The following is a 26,208-nucleotide window of genomic DNA, read 5'->3' as shown; positions in this document are numbered from 1 at the left end:
AAGCCGGATAAGCGGAATGCCGAAGAGGGCGTTCCACTTCAAAAGGACGTTCACTTTCAACAGATACGCGCTGATAAGATCGCATACATTTCAAATATTCAACAGATAGAGTTACGACGCATTATTATTCCGACAGGCAAAGACTCAAAGTGGTCCAACACAATCCGGAACAAAAATAACAACGGAAAAATGATTTACGATAAAGCCGTGTGGGAATACCAAATTTCGGACACGGTCAAGAAAATTCGGGCCGAGTACGTCGAAGAATTCACTAGCAAACAAAAGGCCAAAATCAAAGAGGTAAGGGAAGTCTTACAACAATTTTCGAGTCTTGACTTCAGTCATTATTAGAATCTTCGAAATCGTATTTAATTTTTGTCTACATTGATATCTACCAGTTTTATTAGTTGATGTATCATCTACCAGATATTGTATGGGTTGTTCATCCAATTAATTTATACTTGAAAACTAAGCCTTCCCCATTCAATTGCTTTTACCTTTTACTTTAAGTTAGAATAAATTGTTTGGAAAATGGGGGTAGCTATTGTAGGGGTAGTAATTAATTGTGGAGGTAGCTTTTGTAGTGGGTAGTAATTGAGAGGGTAGTAATTGCGGATCATGTTTTTATAGGGGTAGTAATTGCGGGGGTAGTTATGGTAGGGTTAGTGATTGGGGGGTAGTAATTGTGGGAGTAGTATTTGTAGGGGTAGTGATTGTGGGGTAAGTGTCTTCATTTAAAATACCCCATTGTCCACTCAGCCAATTCTGTATTGTAGTATGATAGGAGTTTTTTCTCCAAGTTTACGCAATGAGTTGTTTAGAGAAATCTTCTTCGAACGAATCATCTTCGACAAACATGAAAAGAAAGCCATCGAGAAAGGCGCACGCGTACAAATTTGGCTTTAGACAGTAGAAATCTCTATTTCTACTGTCTAAAGCCAAATTCGTAAAAAAATTTAACCCTAAAAAAATCAACGTCGTTCCTGGTGGCGGCGAATAAGGCGACGTTAACACGTGACTGCAAGGTGCCAGAGTTCTCAGGAAAAATAAGCATTGATCCAAAATTGGAAAGCTCTAATTTGTTACTTTAAGCAATTTTTATCTATAAAAAAGCATGTGTGACGTCGTATGACGTCATGGTGCCAAGTTGTTATAGTGGTATTACCCCTTTAGTAATTCAGGGTCGGGCCGACGTCGACAAAAAGTGTCGAGCCGCATGGTCGGTCGACCGTTGGCCGACCCTCCTTTTTCTGGTCGAAATATCCTAGTCACATCGGAAGCGGCCGACGGTCGGCCGACATATATTGTACGACTCTCAAATATTAATATTTTATTCGAAATAGGATAGGCCGACCTTGACTGTTTGACCCCAAACCGACTACCAAAGGCACTGGACCAACTGCCTAACGGCGTCGGGCATTCCCTACATATTCTTCAATCAGAAAGCTCTCGAATCTAGGGTGCGGAGTTCCGTATTTTCTTGAGATTTAGAACAAGTAATAAATAAATCTTCATTAATAATATCTCACCTAACATATTAAATTATATGAATTTAACCTACTCGAGTTGAGAAATTTTAAAAAAAGCAAACATTTGCAGATTGAATAAATGATCTTTTTGGAAAAAATAGAGTACAGAAAAGAAGTTATTTAAAAAATATTTTAATTTGTTTTATTAAATCGAAAACTTTCACAGTTTTGCGAGATCAATTGGCCAATAAAATGTCGGATATAAGTCGGCAGTTGGTCGGGCTATAAATGTTTCATGTCTTTTACAAGTTACGACAACTATTACAATAAGATCGGCGTTCGGATGCTAAATAGTTCCAATGATAAGACTTATTGACTAGTTAAGTGGTCCAAAATATTAGGTCGCCATACATACTTTAAAAGCGACCAAAAACGTACTTACGCGGAATTATCAAAAAAAATGTTTAAGACTTTTAGAGTCGGAAAGTGGTCCAAAATGAAAGGTCATCATACCGTTTGTAAAAGCGACCGAAACCGTACTTACGAGGAATTATCTCAAAAACGTTTAGGACTTTTACAGTCGGTATTTGGACCAGGACCCAAAAGCGACTTTTCGACCAAAGCCCGACCCTAAATCGACTCTTTGTGCTACAGGGGTAAGCGCGAAAAACAACGAAAACATTAAACGTTTTAAAAAAACGGGCTTTGGTTATTATTTTTTATTTACTTTGGTTTTCTTAACGAAGTCTTAAATAAACCTTGCCTGAAAAAAGTATAAGACGTTACAAATTATATAACCACTTGGAAAAATTGGTCAGAAACATTTGCGAAAATATCGTTATGACTCTGAGAAAGCCTAGATTTTCTGCAATTTCTGCTCAATTTTTAGCATGGGCTATGTTTCATTATAAATGTTCAAAGTTGAACCTTAAAGCAACCAACTTGGAACATTTTACACAACCAATTTTGATGAGAATCGATAACCACTGTGCATTGATGGCCTAATAAGATTCAATAGGCAAGCGGTCAGCATTGAAAATAAATTGCCTAGCTATAAATATGAAAAAAATCTATAAAATAATCTAATACCGTTTTTTATTTGAAGGCTCGAGCGCTCTGATCAAAATTTTATGTTCCATTTGGGTGCTCGGACCTGCTCTGATCAAGTTTCATGTGTTCCATTTCCTGCTCTCGGTTGCCCCGAGATCGCCCAAACCCGATCTGCCGATTTGGACAGATCAACGGATCGAGATCGAGATCGGAACAACTTTTTGCGTGTTCCATTTAGATAATAATAAATAATCAGCTAGGCTAATCCCCAATGCACCATCTTAGGTCCAAGTCATCTAGCGACTTATAATGCCATAAACAGGTGGCCGAGTTTGGCAAAATGGCAGACCAAGACGTCAAAATTCAAATTACTAGCACACGAATAACATCAAAGCGTGGGAATATGTTAATGTAATGTTCCATTTGTGGTTTTACACTAGTCGATTGGGGGCGAGATCTATAACGTCAGAGACAGATTCGGAGCGAATCTTGAGCAATCAAATGGAAAACGCTGCTAGATAAAGCAGAAAGTAGCATGGTTTTTTAACCAAAACTACCAGGTTACAACATAAAGTATGCTAAGCTTTTTGAGATTCGTACGAGCGGTATAGAAATCGTAGATATTTCGAAACTATGGCGATAGCAATTATATGGCCATAACCAAACGAATGAACTCGCTCTATGTGAGCAGTTTTCGAGCAACGTTTTATCTTCATTCCAATTTGATATTATTCAAAGGATTTTTTGGCTATGAGTTCGTTAATAGTGTTTGAAGAACATCAACCACTTTGCAGTAGTGGTGATGCTACTTCGCCTAAAACTTGCATTGGTCAAAGTTATTGTAATTATCAAATTATTTTATAAGATATCTATGGATAAGACAGGACGGATAACTCGCCCCTAGAAATCGTGTAATGGGAACTTGTCGGAGAGTTCCCCTACGCATTTTCCAGAGGTCAGTTAATATGTCTATAAAATGTAAACTTTTATTTTCGAGGTACAAACGACGCTTTCTGTTATATTTGATCATATAAAATATAATTTTTTTTCTATGATAGAAATGCCTATATCGCAAACTTACATGTTCATTTCATGATCTGTTCATGTTTAGTGAGTGCGTGCAAATTTTGGTTGGTCAGTTTATGATTTGTACAGTTTAGTTAGAAACGTGGAAACTTGGCACGCCATGTTATAATCTGTGTAGCTTTGGTCAGAAGCGTGCAAACTGTGAAGAATATATTATGATTTTGTTTAATAGCGTGCGATCAGGACCTACGTAACTTTGGTCAGGATGGTGAAATCTTGAACCATGCAGTTTGGTGAAAAGCGTGCAAAATTTGATTACTTCGGGTCAGTTTTTTTATCAGTGATCTTCAAGCGGCTGACGTTACAAACGGGAACATCTAGGTTTACCAATGAACTGAAATGGCAGTCTGAAGTTCCCGTTTAAACTTCTAGAAGGGTTTGCTTCAATTCTATATTAACAACTACAATTAGGTCGTGTAATACGTCTGGAATATTTGGATTTTTCACGTTCTTTGCTAAGCGTAACGCCATATACTGTAGTTAGGCTTAAGAAATGCCTTAAAAAAGCCTGATGTTCTCTACGTATTAGTAAGGTTATTTTGTCTATAATAGTCAAAAAGTATAGCTAGTCTTAGGCAGACTTGGAGATAATAAACTTATTTCTATAGAAACAAATTAGATAAGTATTTTTTGAAGTGGGATGAGTAACAATTTTGGGAAAACAACGTGCCAAATCGATAGTACTTTTTAGAATTTCACTCTCACTCGAGCCCGTATTAAAAATTATCGTACTAACAAGCAGACAACCCGAGGTGTTACACAGCGATTTTGATCCAACTCGGGGATTTAGTAGACCTCAATGTAACTTGAAAATACCCCAAGGGTCATATTTTTCTCCCCACGATAAAAACTATTGAAAAAAAAACAACTGTGACGTATTATTTTACTCAAATGAAGATTTTATTATATTTTTGGTGTAATTCGGGTCATTTTGGAGGAATGAACGTAATTTTCGGTAAATGCAAATAAAATTGGATAAATTGAAACAAAATTGGGTAAATGCTATTAAGTTTGAGTAAATACCAACAAAATTGGGTAAATGCGAATACCTTTGGGTTAATGGAAATAAAATTGGGTGATTGGAAACAGAATTGGGTAAATGCGATTAATTTTGGGTAAATGCGAATACATTTGGGTAAATTCGAACTAAATTGGGTAAATGGAAACTAAATTGGATAAATGGAAACGAATTTGAATAAATTCGATCAAAATTGAGTAAATGCAAATACATTTGGGTAAATACGAACAAAATTTGGTTCATGCGATTAAGTTTGGGTAAATGCGAATACACTTTGGTAAATACGAACTAAATAGATATTAATTGGAAACAAAATTGGGTAAATGCGAAAACGTTTGGATAAATGCAAGTAAATTGGGTTAATTGAAACAAAATTGGGTAAACGCCAAAAATTGGATAAATACGATTACTTTTGGGTAAATGCAAACAAAATTGGGTAAACGCCAAAAATTGGATAAATGCGATTACTTTTGGGTAAATGCAAACAAAATTGGGTAAACGCCAAAAATTGGATAAATGCGATTACTTTTGGGTAAATGCAAACAAAATTGGGTAAACGCCAAAAATTGGATAAATGCGAGTAAATTTGAGAAAATGCAAATAAAATTGGGTAAATTCGAACGAAATTGGGTAAATGGAATCGAAATTGGATAAATGCGATCAAATTTGAGTAAATGCAAATACATTTGGGTAAATACGAACAAAATTGGGTTTATGTTATTAAGTTTGGGTAAATGCGATTTATTTTGAGTAAATGCGATATAGTTTGGGTAAATGCTATTAAGTTTGGGTAAATGCTATTAAGTTTGGGTAAATGCTATTAAGTTTGGGTAAATGCTATTAAGTTTGGGTAAACACGAATAGATTTGGGTAAATGGGAATGCAATATAGTAAATGCGTTCAAATGTGGTTAAATGCGATAAAGTTTTGGTAAATGCTAATAAATGCAAAGGAAAATTAGATTATATACATCAACAGAACGAAATTCTAAAAATGAATATGATAGTCGTAATAGAAACAGGTGAAACATACAATGTCAACAAGTCCCACTGAGGTAGGGGAATAAAAATGGGGTATTATATTAACAATGATTATTTATATATACTTGGGGAGAATGACTATGTCGAGTCTGTCGAGACGAGTTTTCGCGTCTCTTCGAGCTTCCCCGTTGTAGACCCCGACGCCGCCGAAGTACGCGCCGGTGCGCCGCCGCCAATTATTTTCCGGCGTGACGGCAATTAAATCTGTCTAAAATGCTGCCGCACGCTTTTCGCGGCTTCAACGAAAATCTAGTTGCGTGATGTAGCAAATACATTTCAAGAAATAGATTTGTTTTAATCATTATATGATGTTAATTATTATTCTAATAATTCTATTACAAAAATATTTATTTTTATATAGAAACGCCGGGTAACGCCGCCCCCACCGATGAATTTTAAGTCAACCAATTTAGTTTCCATTTACCCAAACGTAATCGCATTTATCCAATTTTGGGCGTTTAACCAATTTTGTTTGCATTTACCCAATTTTGTTTCAATTAACCCAATTTACTCGCATTTACCCAATTTTGTTCGTTCAAAATCGGTGTGTAACACCTCGGGTCGTCTCCTTGTAAGAGCTCAACGTTGAGCCCAACATAATACTTGAGCCCGAGCTCGAGACTGATTTTGGCAGTTTTCATATCTGTGGTGAGCCCGATCTTGAGACCGATTTGAATACTGTTTTCGTATCTGAGGATGACCTCGATTCCCTTCTAATTTGTGATATTATTTAGCCCTAAGCCCACGTTCAAAATTTATTTAGACAAAAAAAGCGTTTGAAGATAGCGCGGCCTAGCGCGGTCTGGATTCCGGGGCTCAGCGCTGCCTGACCGCCCCCGACTGTCTTCCAGGTGTGCCAGTGATGCCGGAATGGAGCTCGAAAACACTAATAGCGGGCTATTTGCTATCGAAAGGGTTTAATTATATCATGTTGAGCAGAGTGTAACAACTTTTTCCATAGGCCTACTAGCGGCCCTCGGTGGCCCTACTATGCCAAGCGTTAACATGAAATTTTTACTACAAGGCCTAAAATTATATAGGGATGGGGTTTAGAGCGAAAGAATTTGGTCATACCTAGAGTTACTTTAATTAAAATGGATTTATTATTATATATCAATCATTACTAAGAATTTTTATTTTGGTTTTACCATAACTTTACTAATGTTAAATTTTACGCGTACATTTCCCCCAAAATGAATCATGCAGCATGCACAACTATTAATAACTAAATCCTACAAAACTACTACTAAACATTGGATGGATGCCAGGGATATTAATACTATTGGGGTCAGTGGCGAACCATTGTTCTACTAGGGTTATATCGATCTTGGTTTCATACTCAACTATACGATGACTTGTTTGTTGAGCGCATCCAAGGCACAATTTACCGATTCACTGCTGGCGGGAACTCACTTAAATACCGCACACGTTGGAGGGCGGTTTTCTAAGGCCGTCCCATAATTTCGAAAAAGGTTCCAATCTAACGAAGAAACTACATCCTGGGTCTAACTGACCCCTCCTTGGTGATATGTCAAAGTTCACCGTGATAAATATTTTTCAAAAGCTCACGGGTTTTCACTGACCCACAAAAATTAAGTTTAATTGGAAAGTTCGAAACATTCGGTTTCCCACAAACTTCTAAAGAGTTCGATTTTATTGCCCTTTCATCGGGTATGATAGATTTATAATATGTCGTCCCTGGCATTCCAAAACTATGATAAAAGCTGAGCGGCAAAAACAAAGCATGTGCAATTCCCCACAAATAAAGTAAAAATAAACCAAGGCGCGCCATCAAAGGTGACAGGATAATTGGGCGGGGGGTCTAAAAGCTCCCGACCCGAACTCTGGGTATGACCATTGTCCGAGAGAAAATATTCTGGAAAAAAATAGGGGGCGCTTGATACCGACAGGCGACCAAGAGGCAGCTACTATTCCCGGAAGCCCCAAAGTATATTTCTAATTTTGGCCTATTTTGGTGGGAACTTAAATATTCAACTATATTCTACTATTCTACTAAAATATTCGTTATAAGTGTTACAATATAGTCATCCCGAGCTTGAGCTTGTCTGAGTACTTTGAAACATCGAGCTCGAGCTTGAGCTTTTAGTAGTCTTAAAACAGTGAGACCGAGCTCGAGGCCACCATTTTTTTTGTAAGTAACTATAGTGAGACTGAGCCCGAGGTCACATGTTCAATCTAATTGTTGCGAGCCCGAGCCCGAAACCAAGTTCATATATATATATATATATGTATAATTCATATACCGTGGTTTGCTTATCATTAATTTATAAACAATTACTTCTTTCCCAATTCTTTGTCATAAAAGCTGATATAATTAACCGATATAAAAACATATCTGATTATTGGGTTTAAGATTATCTACGTTTGCTAATAAATAGCAAAGTTCATTTCAATTTGGGATATTACATTGACACACATAATCTAATTTAAAAACGGGAAGAATCAGATCAAAATTCAAATAGTAAGCGACACGGAGATTCAAAATGTTTTCAAAATGGGGGCATAGAACTGGGGGGGCAGTGACTTTAATTAACTCTCAACAATCCTTTATAATTCCTTGTAGGGAGTCTTATTTTGTTATTTTTTAAATTATGAATTTCAATTTCGTTAAAAATCTAATATTTTATTAAAAATACAGGCAACCAATGTTATATAATATTAGTTGGTAGTTGAGCAATCGATTTTTGTTTGGGTTGGTCGGGTTGGGGTTGCTCAAGTATTCATTTGGGGCGCTGAGTATCCCCTGGGGCCCCCATATACAGGCCTGAAACTAGATACCACTCCGGCGTTTAGTTTGCACGTTCTCTCTTCCCTGGATAAAGGGGTTCTACACCAAGTTCTTCTGTTTTCCCTTCCATGAAAACATGTTGAGCTTAACAGTAAATGTAGGGAGCTGTTTGCTCGCTTGGCATGAAGGGCTTGCCACCATCCTCCTACACAGTATAACCTCGGCCCCCGAAATTATTTTCATTAAGTTGCTAGATGACTTTCGCCTAAAATGGTCCCTAGCTGATATTATATTATGATTGCCAAAGATGTTAGAAACAGAGGCACTCTAAAAACCAGAGTTTTAAATGCTATATTTTGCCGTGAACTGTGGATGACCAAGTGGTAATGTAAAATAGCAGAGGTAGTGGAGGCTAACCTATTGCCTGAGTAGACTTAAAAGCCTAGGGGCCCGAAGCTTGCCCGATGCTAAAGAGATCATTTTAATAAGGGCCTTAATAGAACTCGAACCTAGGTACCGCTGGGAGTAGTTAATCAGCAGCAGAAGGTGCCCAAGTTTAAGATTGCAGTAATTATTGTAGTTATTTTTTATTATAATATTTTCAAGTGTTATTGAGACAAACATTTTGAAGATTGAGATAGCCTTTGTCAAAAGATCACCGTATAAATTTGGGCACCTCTGCTGTAAATTACAGAAACCCCGCCATCCAGAGTTCAAAGCAAAATATCGCATTTTAATTATTATTTCTCAAAGTATTCGTGTTTCATCCTTTACACAATCAACAACAACCCTAGTGGCAGAAACATTAACATACATTTCTTTGAAGCACCAACTAAGTGTACACTCCTTTTAACGCGTTATCTTTATTCGTAGCTCCGAAGTCGAGTGGACGACGAACTGGAACAACAACACGACGATTACTTCCTGCAGAAGTGGCTCGTAGGTGAGCAATACCCTATCCATTCTTGGCAATTCATTTCAACAGCTATATTTAGATCACGTAATAGTCTTGTCTCTAGGGATTCCACCTTTAATCTTATGTTGTTCCGAGGAAAAATGATATAAATTCATTAACCCCGTTTTAGAGATCGTTATTGTTTTTCTTGATCAAATTAATATCACGCTTATTCATTTTATAAAATGATTGAATCGCTCGGAGTTTGTTCATATAGTTGATTTTCTTCTGGAATCAACCATAAATTAACTACTTACATGTTTTTCTTAAGTTCTTTTTATATAATTTAAATAATAATACGGTAAAACCGCATTTAATTGTAAATTCGTTAAATTCATGGAATTTTGGTTTCTTTAGAAATTATCTAAACGCTGATATAGGTCGATTTTCCAAATGCAGCTTTAGGTTGTTTCCATAAATGCAGCTTTAGGTTGTTTCCATAAATGCAGCTTTAGGTTGTTTCCATAAATGCAGCTTTAGGTTGTTTCCATAAATGCAGATAAAGGTTGATTTCCCAAATGCAGGTATAGATTGTTATCCTAAATAGAGGTAAAGTTTCTTTCCCAAAAGCGTACATAGAATGTTACCATACATAAACATATAGTTCATTTCCCAAAAGCGTACATAGATTGTTATCCTAAATAAAGATATAGTTTGTTTCCCAAATCATGTAGTTTATTTCTCAAATGTAGGTAAAGTTTATTTCCCAAATGAAGGTATAGTTTATCTCTTAAATGTAGGTATAGTTTATCTCCCAAATATATGTATATTTTATCTTCCAAATGTAGGTACAGTGTATTTCCCAAATGTAGGTATATTTTATCTCTCAAATGTAGGTATAGTTTATTTCTCAAATGTAGGTATAGTGTATTTCCCAAATGTAGGTATAGTTTATTTCCCAAATGTAGGTATATATTATCTCCCAAATGTAGGTATAGTTTATTTCTCAAAAGTAGGTATATTTTATTTCCCAAATGTAGGTATAGTTTGTTTCCCAAATATAGGTATAGTGTATTTCCCAAATGAAGGTATAGTTTATTTTCCAAATGTAAGTATATTTTGTCTTACAAATGTAGGTATAGTTTATCTCCCAAATGTAGGTATATTTTATTTCCCAAATGTAGGTATAGTGTATTTTGCAAATGTTGGTATAGTTTATTTCGCAAATATTGGTATAGTTTATCTCCCAAATGTTGGTATATTTTATTTCCCAGATGTATTTGTAAAGTTGTAGGTATATTTGAATTCCCAAATGTATAGGTATATTTTATTTCTAAAGTGTACTAGTAGATCCTTTTCCGAAATGCAGATATAGTTTGTTTTCCTAATAAATAGGTGGCTTTTTCATTATAAATTTAATTCTTTTGGGGCGTTGAAGAGTTCACATGCTTTGTTTGCCCAAATTAAAAAAAAAGCTAAATAGGCATAGTTGATAATATTATAGGTGGCGAAATAACTGCAAAAATACCTATGTGCAAGAAACAATAAATTTGTAGTGATTGAAGGGTTTTATTTGTTGGCAATATTTTAGGAGCTTTATTTTTAATGGATATTTCAAGAATAAAAAATATGAAATTGAAAGGTGAATTTTCACATTGATCAAATTCATGAAAATGGTGTCGATTCTTCAATTGCTTTATATTATAACCAAACAACATTCAGTTTGCCCAAATTAATTATATTTTTATTTAAATACAGCTAAAAAATGGGATCTCAACGCTGCAGAAATCATGCTGAGAACGGTAACAAACTCAGTTAATTTTTACGCCTAATATCAGCCATCATATCATAAATTGCATCAATAACATTTCAGCATTTGAAATGGTACAAAGAGTGGAGAGTCGAGCAAATTCATAAAGAGTACGAGCCAACCGAGGTTAGTTATATATATATATATATATATATTGAAATTACAACGGATTGTTTAATTCCTTTACATACTGGTTATCTCGAGAAGAGTTATTCGTAAAAAACTCTGAAACGTAGAATTTGAAAAATTGTGCTAATTAGAGTTTTGATAATGTTTGGAGAAAACATTATTTGTTTTAATTAATGCAAATTTTAAATGCAAATGGCACCAATATAAACGGTTTGGCTGGAAATGCACAAATTTTAACTACTTTCTATAAAAAAAACCACTTCTAGAACTATTTTCAGAGAGCTTTTTCAAATGTTCAGTTGATTAAAAATTCGATATAACAAAGAGCACGGGAAAAATAACATAATTTAGATAAATTTCATAATTTTGCGTTTAAGTATGGTGGCGCCACCGAGAAAGTCTTGGCCTTCATAAAAATCAAACCTTCAATGGCGTTACCCTCGCAAAGGATTTTCTCTCTTCTTACACGTGTATCGATCTGTTGCAGGTTTTGGACAAGTACGTGCCACTAGGAAAGATTGGCGAGGACAAAACTGGGCGTCCCTTTTACATTCTCCCTTTGGGCAGAGCGGACCCAATCGGACTTCTTTCGGCGCAAACCTGCAACGACATCCTCAGATTCGCCACTTACAACTTGGAATACGGAGAGCGACTCCTGGCGATGCATACCGAGAAAGTTAGCGTAACTAAGTTCTTCGAAAGCTATAAGAAAACCATTAGAAATCGGTGTTTTTGAATAGAGACAAACATTCGAAGGATAATCTAACCATTCCCATTGGAACCATTTCCATTCTTATCCCATTTTGGTTAATATATATGTCTTCCAAACATTCCCATCTCGTTTACGTTAAAATATTTGTTTTCCAACCATTCCCGTTCCGTTAACGTTAAAATATTCGTTTTACAACCATACCCAATCCGCTTCCATTCAAATAATTGTTTTCCAACCATTCCCGTTCCGTTAACGTTAAAATATTCGTTTTAGAACCATACCCAATCCACTTCCATTCAAATATTTGTTTTCCAACCATTCCCATTCCACATCCGTTCAAATATTTGTTTTCCAACCATTCCCATTCCAATTCCGTTCAAATATTTGTTTTCCAACCATTCCCATTCCACTTCCATTCAAATATTTGTTTTCCAACCATTCCCAATCCACTTCGTTCAAATATTTGTTTTCAAACCATTCCCATTCCATTTAACATAATTTCGCATTCCCGCCCATTCCCTATTAAAAGCAATCAGATTGAAATTCCATTCCCAAACTCACAATAACCTTTTATGTTCATTCCCATACTCAAAATTACTTTTTTCGTCCATTCCCAAACACAAAATTACCCTTAGCATCCATTCCCTAACCAAAAATTATATTTCAACTTGATCCCGTCCATTCCCGTGGTATTTCTACGGTTACTGTATTAAATGGTAAAAACACGTTTCCACGTAGCTCTCTATTGCTTATACTTAACTTTTTTTTCTAGTTGGATGTATAATATTTATCGAAATCCTAATACAACATAACATAACATAATTCAATAATCGATTTTTATATCAATTTTTTCTTAATTATGTATCTTGTCTACAGCACGGCAAACTTATAAAATCTTACATGGCTATTGTGGACATGGAACATTTTCACTACGGAGTAATTGTTTGGAAGTCGGGTAAGAAATCGTTATGGTTCTTTTAGACACAATGTTCGTATAATAGTAGAGCTTTCAAATGTGAGATTTCAAATTTCCCAAATAGGATATTTCAAATTTTAGAATTTTTCAAATGGAAAATTTAAAATTTTAATATTATATTTTTTTCCAAAATTAGATTTTTGATCTTCCAATTTTAAATTTTTTTTTTAATTTATGATTTAGGATTTCTAGATATCTGTGAGATTAAAATAAATGTATATTGATATTATCCAAATAGTAAATCAATCTTAATCACATTTCTAAATATAATTACTTTTTTAACAGTTATGGAACTAATAATTTCAATCTTTAAAGTAATTGAAGATCATTATCCCGGTGTCATTGGAAGGTTATTCGTAGTCAATAGTAAGTACAATAGGGCAGCCGACGAAAGCAGTTTATAGTCATTATCTATTGCCGACCATTTCCGATACCATTTCAATAGCAATCGTTTCATTTGCAATAACCTATCCTTTTTAGCTCCATATCGAGATATATATATCGAAGTGGGACTATTGCTATGGACGGAAATGTCGTTAAGTGTTGTTGTTGTTTGTTTGGTGTGGAAAGCGACGACACGGTAGATGGAGCTGCGAAAAATAATTTATTTTATTGGCGAAACCGGGATACGAACCCAGATTTCTAGCCGCGTTATCTCCAAAACCGACGCCTTTACCAAGCAAGTCACGCCGTCCTCTGCGATTATCATTCTTGAACTTTTAGCCTAGAACACTTTTATAGATTGTATAGTTGGTCCAGAGATTTTCCGCCCCCTCACGCGTGCCATTAAATTCCGTTCCCTCCGACCAACCGCCTTAAAGGGAGAGCGATCGAAAAAAACAAGTTGGTCGCATTCGATAGAACTCTTTGACGTGCACGCTGTGCCGTTAATTTCCGTCCGCTCCGACCAACCGCCTTAAAGGGAGAGCGATCGAAAAAAAAAACAAGTTGGTCGCATTCGATAAAACTCTTTGACGTGCACGCTGTGCCGTTAATTTCCGCCCCCTCCCACCAGCCCCCTTAAAGGGTAAGTGACCGAAAAAAGGGCCTCATTCGATAGAATAATAAAAGTAAAAGATTGGAATAGTCTACCCTCGCGTCTACGTGAAAGAGTGAGACCAAAAAATCCAAAGAGGTCGAATTTAGGTCCTGTTTCAAAAGTCTGCTTTGCTAGAATCGCACATGTTAAATTCAATGGGCTAGCACTTTGGCTAGGGCTTTTGCAACAGGCCCTTAAGCTGCAAAGTATGCGACCATAGGGACAGAATATCCGTCTTGCCATATTCTTAGTACATAAATACCTTCTTGCAATAATATGATTCCTGCAGTTGTTAATAATCCATGTTAAATATCTGCTCTAAGAAAATACCAATTTAATCACCGAGATAATATAAAATTCGAGAATGACAGATTCTATTAATTTCTGTTCTGCAAAATTAAATTAATGGGTATTTTATTAATGAATTTCAGAATTTACATGATTTTGAAGCCTAAACTACCCAAATGTTTGATATAAATTTCCTAAAATAAACACATTTGAATCCCAGTTAAAGAATTTCTTTAATCATATTTCCACTAATTTCAATAATTTTAAAAGAATAATGTTCGTCGTGTTTTGCTTACCTATTTCACCTTTGATACTTTCCGTCTATCTAACGATAGGAAATCACATGGGCTCAACAGATTTTGTATTGCTTTACCCACCCGCGTATTCTGAGGGTGGGTTGAGCCCAAGTTTTAATCCTTGAACTTAGGATGGTATTTTATATATCTAACGATAGAAAATCCCAAGGCCTCAACAGCTTTTGTATTGGTTTGCCCACCCGCGTATCCTGAGGGTGGGTGGCGCCCAAGTTTTAATCCTTCAACTTAGGATGGTATTTTATATATCTAACGATAGGAAATCCCATGGCCTCGACAGCTTTTGTATTGCTTTGCCCACCCGCGTATCCTGATGGTGGGTTGAGCCCAAGTTGTTATCCTTGAACTTAGGATGGTATTTTATATATCTAACTATAGAAAATCCCATGGCCTCAACAGCTTTGGTATTGGTTTGCCCACCCGTGTATCCTGAGGGTAGGCGGTGCCCACTCTTTAACATAGGATGGTAAATTATTTATCAAACAATAGGAAATCACATGGCCTCAACAGCTTTTGTATTGCTTTGCGCACCCGCGTAACCTGAGGGTAGGTGGCGCCTACCCTTTAACATAGGACGGTAAATTATAAATCAAACAATAGGAAATCACATGGGCTCAACAGCTTTTATAATAGTTTGCCCATCCAGGTCACAGCCCACCCGGGTCTCCTGATGGTGGGAGGCATCCACTCTTTAACTTAGGATGGCAATTTATATATCAAACGATAAGAAATCATGTAGCCTCAACAGTTTTTGTATTAGTTTGCCTACCTGTGTCTACTAAGGGTGTATGGGTTTGCCCACTCGAATACACTGATGTGGAACTAATATATCGGCCTGGGCCGACTTGTTTATTTTCTATCCATTGTTGAGGTTAACGTTAATAGTAACGGAGGGAGTTGTTGGTTTGCGTGGCTTGAATAAAGAATATTGTAAACTTTTTTAGATTTTATATGTTTAAAATATACCATTTAAAATCCATAATAAAGTATACTGCTACTTCATGGATTAAGAAAACTTAATAATTACAAGGAGCTTTCGGACCTTGGTTCTTTCATCAGCCATCGCTAATACTATACGGCTGACGAAGGAATATAATGGAATCGATGTTATTCCAACTAATTTTTGTAATTCGCCCAGAGACATAGATTGGCAGAATATTAACTATTTCCCTCGCGTTGTGTATATTCAAAAATATAATAATTATCAATAATAATAATCAGCTAGGCTAATACCCAAGGCAAAACCTTAGGGCGAAGTCATCAATCGACTTTAAAAGCCATTAATTCCGGTGGCCGGGTTACGATGCGTAGGAGGGTGGTGGCAAGCCTTTCACGCCACGCGAGCCAACAACTCACTACACTCACTTCGCATACCTGTAGTTAAATTTACAGTTCTGCGTCGAATTTTCATCTATTTTGGAACTAAACGGTTTAATGCGCTACCTTTCGAACTAAAATCGTAAAAATTTACATAGTTATTAAAGAATAAATTGAAAATATTCATAAAATCTAATCAAAATATGTTTCAATAATCTAATTTGTATATTAAAATCAAAAAACCCAAAATATTTATCCCAATGTTAATGTGTTACCTCCCCTTAGATGTGTTGTGTTCAGTTTAAACCTTATGATGATGTAAAATATTTATTTTTTCTTGCACAATAAACAATAATAAAAGTAATATTAATTGTACCCTGGACCCCGGAATTAATGGCATTAAAAGTCGCTGGTTGACTTAAGCCTAAGTTGATGCCTTTAGTTTTAGCCCAAGAAATACGAATAAGGGAACCGCCCATTGCTATCGTAATTACGTGGTTTCCTCGGTAATTGGTAAACTTCTATTTCCCACGAGCTCTCTAGTTGTTACACGTTTTACCAAATGCTTGTTTTCTTGTTCTTAATTTAAATTTAGTATTAATTTCAATTAACTACGATAATTAATAGGATTAATCACGTTGTTCGAACTTGAATTACATTTCTTCATCCGTTTTTCAGCTGCAAGAGTATTTACAGTTTTATACTCGATGCTAAAACCATTTCTCAGGGACGACACCAAAACCAGAGTTTTCATCTACAAAAAAGGTAACATTCAGTTGGGAATAGTCTATAGAGTTACACGCTTCACTTCGGTAATCGGGAGTTCGCGGAACAGGTTCTAAAAAGGAAATAAACACCATCATCTTTATCAGTAGGTGGTGGCGCTATCTAGAACGAGTCGTATCAAGCAGACTCGCAAACTGATAGTTTTGCAGGTGTCCTTTGTCCCTTAGCATCCTCTATTTTTTGTGAGGGTCACTGGGAGTGATAGGAATGAAAAACATTGCATAAAAATTAGATATTATACATATAATATATATTAGATATTTTCTATACACGTTCCTCATTTAAATTGGGGGTTCTGTTAACTCCTTGACCCAATTTGAATGATTTATTTCGAGGATCCCATTTAAGAAAAAAAAACCGAGTAGCTTTAGGAGAATAGTAATTCTTATATTAAGTGATGATAAAATACGCGTATTTTATCATCCTTCTCACTATCCATAGGTGGTTTGTCCTAACTTAACTTATATCAGGGTTGTAGAGAGATGGTTCTATCACTTAGCAATTCTACCACAGGAGAGTTTCGCTAAAGAAAAAGTGGCAAATAGATGGCACGCCCGACACTGTGTAGCCCCTTCAGATACTTATGGGCGTTCCCCCAATGCTTAAAAGTATTGAGGTGCAGCCTAATTTATAGGAGACAGCGGGAAATTGAAATTTTACAAGCCAACTGGGATCGCTTTAATTTCGGTTTCGTTTTTACACGTGTCAATTTTAAGGAAATTTATTTTTTATATTTTTAATTAGGAACATTAAATTTCAGTTTATCAGATACTTATTTGAACTGAAATACAAATTTTGTACTAGAATTAATAAAGGAACAACACCGACCGTAGTTTTGCCTATTGGCTCTTAATTAGCTTAGCTTTGCTTAGCTTGTTCGCAATTTACAAAAATCAAATTGTTAATGAATTTATAAAAAACGACAATTAACTAATTTAGAGATCATAAAGATCCGAGATCGATCGACACGAAAGCTTGGTAGTGTTCCCTTTCCGTAGGTACTCCAGTGTAATGAGGTAAAGCCCACAAAATATCTGTAGGGGCTATAAAGAAAAATATTTCGCCAAATAAAAAATCTAAGTGATCGAACCATCTCTTATATTAAGTGCGCAAACTGAAAGGGACACACCGCATTGTGTTCCAAAAGAATATCGATCATAAATAGTTTTACATATTTCGTTTATTCAGAATACCTGGATTTGTCAAATGTACAATTTTTTTTCATGCGACCCCTAGAGGCCAAGTTAGCTTCCTATTGCGTTTTTGACAATTTTGACCTTTACATTGGATAGATTAAGCTATTCATATCATGTAGTATTTTTTGGATAGCGATGTCTCGTATATAAATAAAGATATGAAACGAAAACCATCTCGAAATGCACAAAATCAGTCATCTTTGACTGGCTCTAACTCCAAACGATGCTAGCCAATTTCGTAGATCTTTTCACTATGGGTAGACAAGAAGTCATATAATGTAATTACGGTGAAAAATCGTTGCGATCTCTGTTAGTTCGGCAACCATTGCCGTTTATCTATGTTAAAACAATTTCTTTAATATAGCATAAAGCTAGCCAAGATTTGGGCGGTTTTTGGGCTGGAAAAATTAAATGTTTTAAAAAAAATCCGAAACTTAAATTTTCTCACAAAATGGTTTTGTTTTGTTTTTTTTTTAAGAATAGCAACCTATGCAAGATAAAGAGAGGCTGAGTTCACACCTATTCGAAACAATTTAAATCGGTGTTTTTGGGAATTATATGATTTAATTACACATTTCACATTGTTAATTCGTTGCACAAATTTACGTTTTGCCATTCAGTAAATGATTGTTCCTCCTCGGATTCCTCATCGTCGCACGGTGAATTAAACGAACGATTTATATTTGCAACTTCCGGTTCTAGGAGTAAATCAATTGCTTCTTTTGGAAGGGTTAGACTATAACGCCTGTCAAATCTTTTACTATCGTAACGTTGAAGGTTTTAAAAACATGGCGAATTAAACGCGGTGTAAACAATCCAGTCTTCATCCAAAGAAAACAAAGAATCCAAAATTTAATGTGGTAAAAACTATCGCTTAGAGTTGATTATCCGAATCCAGGTGGCGCCGGGACAAGTAATGATGGGAATACCGCTAGAAGAGCCTTTTCGCCAGAGAATCAGGAAGTTGTCTCGGATATACTCGGAATAGAAAAATGGTTAATTAAAAATTTACACGTCATTCTTTGCGTCATTTCGTCGGCGCTTCCAGTAGACGCAACCAAATTTGGCAATACTGTCGGTGTCTTGCTGAAAGATATGTTGAGGTGTACAAATGGTTCTATATGCCTGTTACTCTTCACAAGATTCTCGTTCATGGAGAAGCTATTATAAAAAAATCAGCATTACCGGTAGGAATGTTGAGTGAGCAAGCTGGTGAATCCAGGAACAAGATATACCGTCGCGATAGGGAAATGCACGCTCGAAAGACCAGTCGAAAGGACAATCTAAGCGATATTTTTGGTCGAGCTCTTGATTCCTCAGATCCAATCGTGTCAAACTACTCCCTAAGTAAAAGATTTGACAGGCGTTATCGTCTAACCCTTCCAAAAGAAGCAATTGATTTACTCCTAGAACCGGAAGTTGCAAATATAAATCGTTCGTTTAATTCACCGTGCGACGATGAGGAATCCGAGGAAGAACAATCATTTACTGAATGGCAAAACGTAAATTTGTGCAATGAATTAACAATGTAAAATGTGTAAATAAATCATATAATTCCCAAAAACGCCGATTTAAATTGTTTCGAATAGGTGTGAACTCAGCCTCTCTTTATCTTGCATAGGTTGCTATTCTTAAAAAACAAAACAAAACCATTTTGTGTGCAAATTTAAGTTTCGGATTTTTTTTTAAACATTTAATTTTTCCAGCCCAAAAACCGCCTAACAGAGATCGCAACGATTTTTCACCGTAATTACATTATATGACTTCTTGTCTACCCATAGTGAAAAGATCTACGAAATTGGCTAGCATCGTTTGGAGTTAGAGCCAGTCAAAGATGACTGATTTTGTGCATTTTGAGATGGTTTTCGTTTCGTATCTTTATTTATATACGAGACATCGCTATCCAAAAAATACTACATGATATGAATAGCTTAATCTATCCAATGTAAAGGTCAAAATTGTCAAAAACGCAATAGGAAGCTAACTTGGCCGCTAGGGGTCGCATGAAACAATTTTGTACATTTGACAAATCCAGGTATTCTGAATAAACGAAATATGTAAAACTATTTATGATAGGTACTCGCTAGAATTTTGGCCAAAAAATCGGGCTTTTGGAACACTGTGCACCGGCGTTTGAATTTAACCAGTTTCACGCATATGTTTCAGAAGGTAACAGAAACAAATAGCGTTTATTCATAGATTGAAACAATAAAATTAAAGAAGCTCGGCCCTTAGAGCTAGCACTAAACATTTACTTTAACCCTTGTTTTATCAAACTTGTTCAGCGGAAAACAAATTAAAAGTAAAATGGGAAGAATATGGGATTTTATGGAATCCCTCATCACACACTCAAAAATGGGACGGTGAACTTCCAACTTACTAGAATTATTTACCTGCAGACCTATGGAAGGAGTTGTTGTTGAATGATCTGGAGCCCAGCCAATTTCCTGTTCATTGGGGAGGGGGACTGGTTGATGAAGTTGACGGAAATCCCTTTTGTTCAACACAAGTAAAATCGTTTGAATTTTAAATATTTGCCATAACGTTTTAAACATTTAATAAAACTTAGAAAACTATCGAAAATGTCTCGTTGATCTGTAGAGTTAGTTTTTTCTGTTGGCCTGAAGACTTATGTTTGTTCGTTGGTTGCAGAGTAACTTTTGTTCATTGATTTGATGAGTTAAAACTCTAAGAAATAGGGGTGTTTAAAAGGTGTTAAGAAAGTGTTACACCTCGTTCACACCGTTTTAACACTACCAAAACGGAGTTATTTTTTAAAGGTGTAAAAATAGTATGACTTAACACTATACAAATGTTTAAATAAGATAAACATTCCAAAAAATTGGGATTCGTTTCACACCGTTCTAACACCATTTACACTCAATTTGATAAGTTGAACTAACATTCAACACCTTAACTAAACAATTAAACCCGTTTAAAGCACTCTCCACAGTTTGTGAAACAAGATATCAAATAACATGTAAACGAACTTTTAATCAGTTATGACGCATCTTTTAAGCGTTAAATATCACCTTTAAAAGTGTTAATACGCCCTTTTGTTAGAGTGAAATCACACCTTTAAAAGTGTTAATACGCCCTTTTGTTAGAGTGAAATCACACCTTTAAAAGTGTTAATACGCCCATTTTTAGAGTTAAATCACAACTTTAAAAGTGTTAATACGCCCATTTTTAGAGTTAAATCACACCTTTAAAAGTGTTAATACAAAGGCATTTTAACACCTTTATAGGTGTTATCTCTTACCAAGTTAATTTACACCTTTAAAAGTGTAATGTTACTCTTTAAAAGAACCTAGTTCAACCTCTAGAGGTGAAAACGTACAGTCCTGGGTGTGTTTCAACTCTCAACAGGTATAATTTTTATCTTATAAAGTGCGCATTTAAATTTTTAAAAGTGCGAATTTACAACTTTATAGGTCTTATTTATATCTTACCAAGTGCAATTTCACTGTTTAAAAGTGCGCATTTACACCTTTAAAAGTGTGAGTTTACTCTTTTAACAATCGTTTTTACACCTCTAGAGGTGTGATTAAACTCTCATCAGGTGCAATTTTTATCTCTTAAAGTGCGCATTTACACCTTTAAAAGTGTCATTTTATTCCTTAAAATGGCTTATTTACACCTCTTAAGGTTATATTTAACTCTTACCGGGTGCACTCTCACTTTTTAAAGTGCGCATTTACACCTTCAAAAATGTAATTTAAATATTTAATACGGGTGTGATTTTACTCTTGAAATGGGTGTAATAACACCTTTAAAGGTGTGATTTAACGCTTACAAGGTGCAAAATGACTCTTTAAAGGTGTGTTATTACACGGTTATTGGAAATATTTTGTGTCACAAACAACGAATGTTTAAAAAATAGTGTGGAAAAGGAGTTTTAAATCTCATTTTTTACACCGTATTTTTAAGACAAAACAATACGGGGTTTGATAGCACCGAAAAGTGGGTAATAAAACACCCCGAACAGTGTAAAATTTCGACTCATGAAAAAGTGTACAAATAGTGTTAAGACCGTTTGAATCAACACCCCAATTTCATAAAGTGTAGTTTTACTCGTTGATTTGAAAAGTTAGGTTTTTTCGTTGGTTTTAGAGATAGTTATGTTCGTTGATATGAAGAGTTAGTTTTGGTCGTTAATCTGAAGAGTTACTTATGTTTGTTGGTCTGATGAGTTAACTACGTTCCTTGGTCTGAAAAGTTAGTTATGTTCGGTGGTCTGATTAGTTGTTTTGTTGGTCTAGTCACAGGTCGTTCGTCATGAAGTAAGACGTATTTTCCATAACCTAGTTATGTAAATTTCTTGAAAAAGCATGAAAAACTATCAAACGCGACGTATTCCTAAAAATAATGAAATTGCAAGAACTCGGTTTTTATAAATCCTTGTGTGTCATCAATAGATTCGCTTGACCAAGTTGCCTTGCTTTTTGTGTTGTGTAGATTTGAATAAACTAATCCATCTTGTACTGACCACGAGGGATGTTTTGCATTTCAGATTTGCCTGGGTGGCGTCGTTCCTAAGTCATACTTCATGAGCCAGCAACGAGATCATTTCAAAGACAACACTTACCTTTCAGTGAACGTCGGGGGCAGATCCACGCTGGCCGTGGACGTCGAAGTGCTCGAAGCCAAGTCCACGTTGAAGTACTCGTTCTGGACCGAAAAGCACGACATCGCTTTTGGCATCAAACGAGACAAAGTCCTCGTTCTTCCAGTTAAGAAGTACAGTTGCCAACTAGTACCCGAAAAAGGACAAATGGAGTGTCAACAATCTGGATCGTGTAAGAACGACCACAATTATAATTTTTATTAATTTATTTAATTGAAATCGGATTTTTATTGATTTAATTGATATTTTTTTACGTTTTATGCAAATTGTGCATAATTCGAAACCAGGGGTAATGTAAAATTTAAATTCAATCTTCAATGTATTTAATTACTAATGTAAAGCCAAATTTATTTTAAGTTTGTTTCGAATTTTCTGGATAACCTACTTATGCGCAATTTTCTTATACATTGAACTATAATAGGTTATTTAAATCAATAATTTAAAAACACAAGATTTAAATCGTGATTTAAGTGAGTGATTTTAATAAAATTTATAAAAATAAGTGAACTCTGCCAAAATAAACCAAATGAAAAATACACCAAAGACATAATCCAAACAATTTCGCTATACTAATAAGCCAATAGTAAAACAGTTAACTAATTACCCATATGCATGACACCAGAATTGTTCCCGTTCTTCCCCTAGTTTCACAACTGACAAATAATTACAAGGCTTAGCAAATTTATTGACAGTCAGAATGGGGGAAAATTCCAATCACATTCCATTTAAAATAGAAGACGCTTATAAATAGTTAAGTTCAAGAAATAGCCACGGCGATATTGTTTCATCACTCTGGAAATCTAACGTATAATCGCAAAATACTTATACTTATTTATGTTAATAACGAGAGTTATGTTAAAATTACCGTGTAATTAGATAAACTGGTTTTTATTCGGTTATACCGTACTATAAAATCCTTATTTCAAACTTTGGATAGCAATTTATAATCCATAATGAATCGTTAATTTATTTGTATAATTGTATCATTCTATTTTAGATAAACTGGTTTTTATTCTTATCCTTATTTCAAACTTTGGATAGCAATTATAAGCCATAATGAATCGTTAATTTATTTGATGATTTTTTCATTCTATTTTAGATAAATTGGTCTTCGACAACAGTCACAGCCTGTACAAGTGTAAAAAAGTGTTTTACCAAGTTCAAGTATTGTCATCAAAGAGAATTGAAGTTTCCCGCAATGATTAAGTGAATAGTGATCGATGTGTATATACAGTTGAATTTTAAATTAACGATTAACGCTGTGTACTCAATATTTACTTCCATATAAATAAGAGAGTTAACGAAATTGATTTTGTTACTGATGGTCGAGCTGCAAACTCCAAATAAATAAGTAAGCGCGAACGAGTTCGGAAAATATCAGTAACGGTGGCGCTAAAAATAGACAGGGCTAGGCCTGGCCGTCTGCCAAAGTGGCTCCTGTAATATGATTAGGCCCTTGTTATTAGAGATGGCCATGAATCTATCTGATTCTGCGAAAAAACGACTTTACTGGAGATCGTGGTGCCATCTATTAATGTAAAGGAAGCTAAAATTTAAAATAGTGAAACAATAACGTCATTAGACGACACCATGAAAACAAGTCCAAATAGCCGCCTCCCGCCCAAGACATTTTTTCCCGCGTAGTGCTGTAAAAAGGAGCGCAATCGGGTGAGAAAATAGCCCAACTAGCAACTCTGCGTGACGGACTGAACAAATAATTAATTATATAGTCTTTGTTCTAGGTTGCCAGATTATGGTGGCTATGATTAATATGGATAACATAACATCTCCTTTTTATAGAGAAAAATTAATTATTAACACATATACACTTTCAAGTTTACTTTAGGAAATTATTAGAATGAACCAAAAAAAACGAATAATTACACTTAAAACAATTATTGTTCATAGTCTTTTAGGTTGGTAGGTTTGCGCACGGTTCGGCCAAACCTGGTGTGTTTCGGTGTTGTTTCCTCATGTCCACTCGAAACAGAACTATTACGTGTGTGCAACCTGTCGCTGGGCATAAAAGAAACTGTTGGTTTCTTTGGTAGAGGTGGAGTGATAGTAGTTGCAGGAACGGGACTGGATTTAAAACGGACTTGCAGCAAAAGGAATTCCGATCTTCATGCCAAGCAATTATGCGAACTGCACCCAGACGAACCGGTATGGGTCAAGGTCTACCCGCATGATAAACATTCCACATGGACAATGGGTTTCGTCAAGGAACAACTTTCAACGAGATCGTACATAGTCACAGTAAATGGCAAGCTTTATCGCCGAAACCGTCTCGTTTTACAACCTGCAAATAGACCTTTTAGTCTACCGATAACACGGCCAGGTCCAGCACCAGTTGACATTCCTGGAGCTATTTCTGCTAGTAACACAAACACTGTGCCAATTGCGCGCTCAAATCCACGACCATCGAGTCCCGTGCAAAGCAGTACGCCAACAGTACAAAAAAGTGTGACTACAGTATCAGTCCCGTTCCTGCATTTAGTATCACTCCACCTCTACCAAAGAAACCAACAGTTTCTTTTATGCCCAGCGACAGGTTGCACACACGTAATAGTTCTGTTTCGAGTGGACATGAGGAAACAACACCGAAACACACCAGGTTTGGCCGAACCGTGCGCAAACCTACCTACGTAAAAGACTATGAACAATAATTGTTTTAAGTGTAAAAATTCGTTTTTTTTTGGTTCATTCTAATAATTTCCTAAAGTAAACTTAAAAGTGTATAAGTGTTAATAATTAATTTTTCTCTATAAAAAGGAGATGTTATGTTATCCATATTAATCATAGCCACCATAATCTGGCAACCTAGAACAAAGACTATATAATTAATCATTTGTTCAGTCCGTGTTCTCTCTAGAGCCAAAGGCGGTATGAGTGAACAGGTGTAATTTTGTATGTTACTATTTTACTCTATTAAACCAAAGAGTATAAAAACTATGTAACCTAGAGATATAATGACGGTCGAAAGCAGTAAAGGAAGTTGTAGCAACCGGGGGGGAAGGCACTCAGTGAATTTGCACTTCAAATTTCGGTACCGCAGCGCCACTACGGCAGTTTTTAGTACAATAAATAATAATACCGGAGAAAAATGGCAGTTACGGTGTTGCGGAGGTGCTAAATTTGGCATTTTGGATATTTAATTGTCTAATATCTGTCAATTCAAAAAAGTGACAGTAATTGGTTACTGTTTCGTGATTTTTTTAGTAAGAATTTGTGGATTCGTTGTTTCGGTGTTTATTTTCAAAAAGTGAAGAATAAGGCGTTTGTTCTCTACCGTTGCCAAGTCCTAAATGTAGCCAAGTCCTTAAGGAATTTTCAAGAATGTTGAACTAAATCAAAATGATTACCACATAAAACTGCCGTAGTGGCGCTGCGGTACCGAAATTTGAAGTACAAATTCACTGAGTGCCTTCCCCCCCCCCCCCCGGTTGCTACAACTTCCTTTACTGCTTTCAACCGTCATTATATCTCTAGGTTACGTAGTTTTTATACTCTTTGATTAAACTAGCAAATTAAATTTTATTAACAAATCTAAAGTCCTTATTTATTAAATACTAACAAATTACAAAACAGTAGAGTATTATTATTAAACCACTTATACTCTACTTGGTGGACTTTAACCTAAAATATATATCCTATATAAAATATATTGTTAAAAATTACTTTAAGAGGGGGCCTACATAATTTTAAGT

General features: G+C 35.6%; 1 protein-coding gene across 2 annotated transcripts; it reads left to right on the top strand.

Moving 5' to 3' along the window:
* On the top strand, positions 1-25,251 carry LOC149957644 (SEC14-like protein 2). Of its 2 annotated transcripts, none has more exons than XM_090165671.1 (11): positions 1-300; positions 9,286-9,355; positions 11,066-11,109; positions 11,181-11,243; positions 11,734-11,922; positions 12,835-12,913; positions 13,250-13,300; positions 16,571-16,657; positions 20,274-20,383; positions 22,388-22,673; positions 23,601-25,251. In XM_090165671.1, the coding sequence occupies exons 1-11, from the start codon at positions 190-192 to the stop codon at positions 23,705-23,707; spliced, it is 1,197 nt and encodes a 398-aa protein (XP_090021797.1). In that variant the 5' UTR covers positions 1-189; the 3' UTR covers positions 23,708-25,251. The 2 variants fall into 2 exon arrangements, with proteins under 2 accessions (XP_090021797.1, XP_090021796.1); XM_090165670.1 differs by having other exon boundaries at positions 13,220-13,300.
* Positions 25,252-26,208: the final 957 nt, after the last annotated feature.

The sequence above is a fragment of the Leiobunum rupestre genome, chromosome 2 (genome assembly GCF_980474605.1).
Source record: "Leiobunum rupestre chromosome 2, qqLeiRupe1.1.hap1, whole genome shotgun sequence".
In the NCBI taxonomy this organism is placed as follows: domain Eukaryota; kingdom Metazoa; phylum Arthropoda; class Arachnida; order Opiliones; family Sclerosomatidae; genus Leiobunum; species Leiobunum rupestre.
This window is presented reverse-complemented; position numbering and strand designations above follow the sequence as displayed.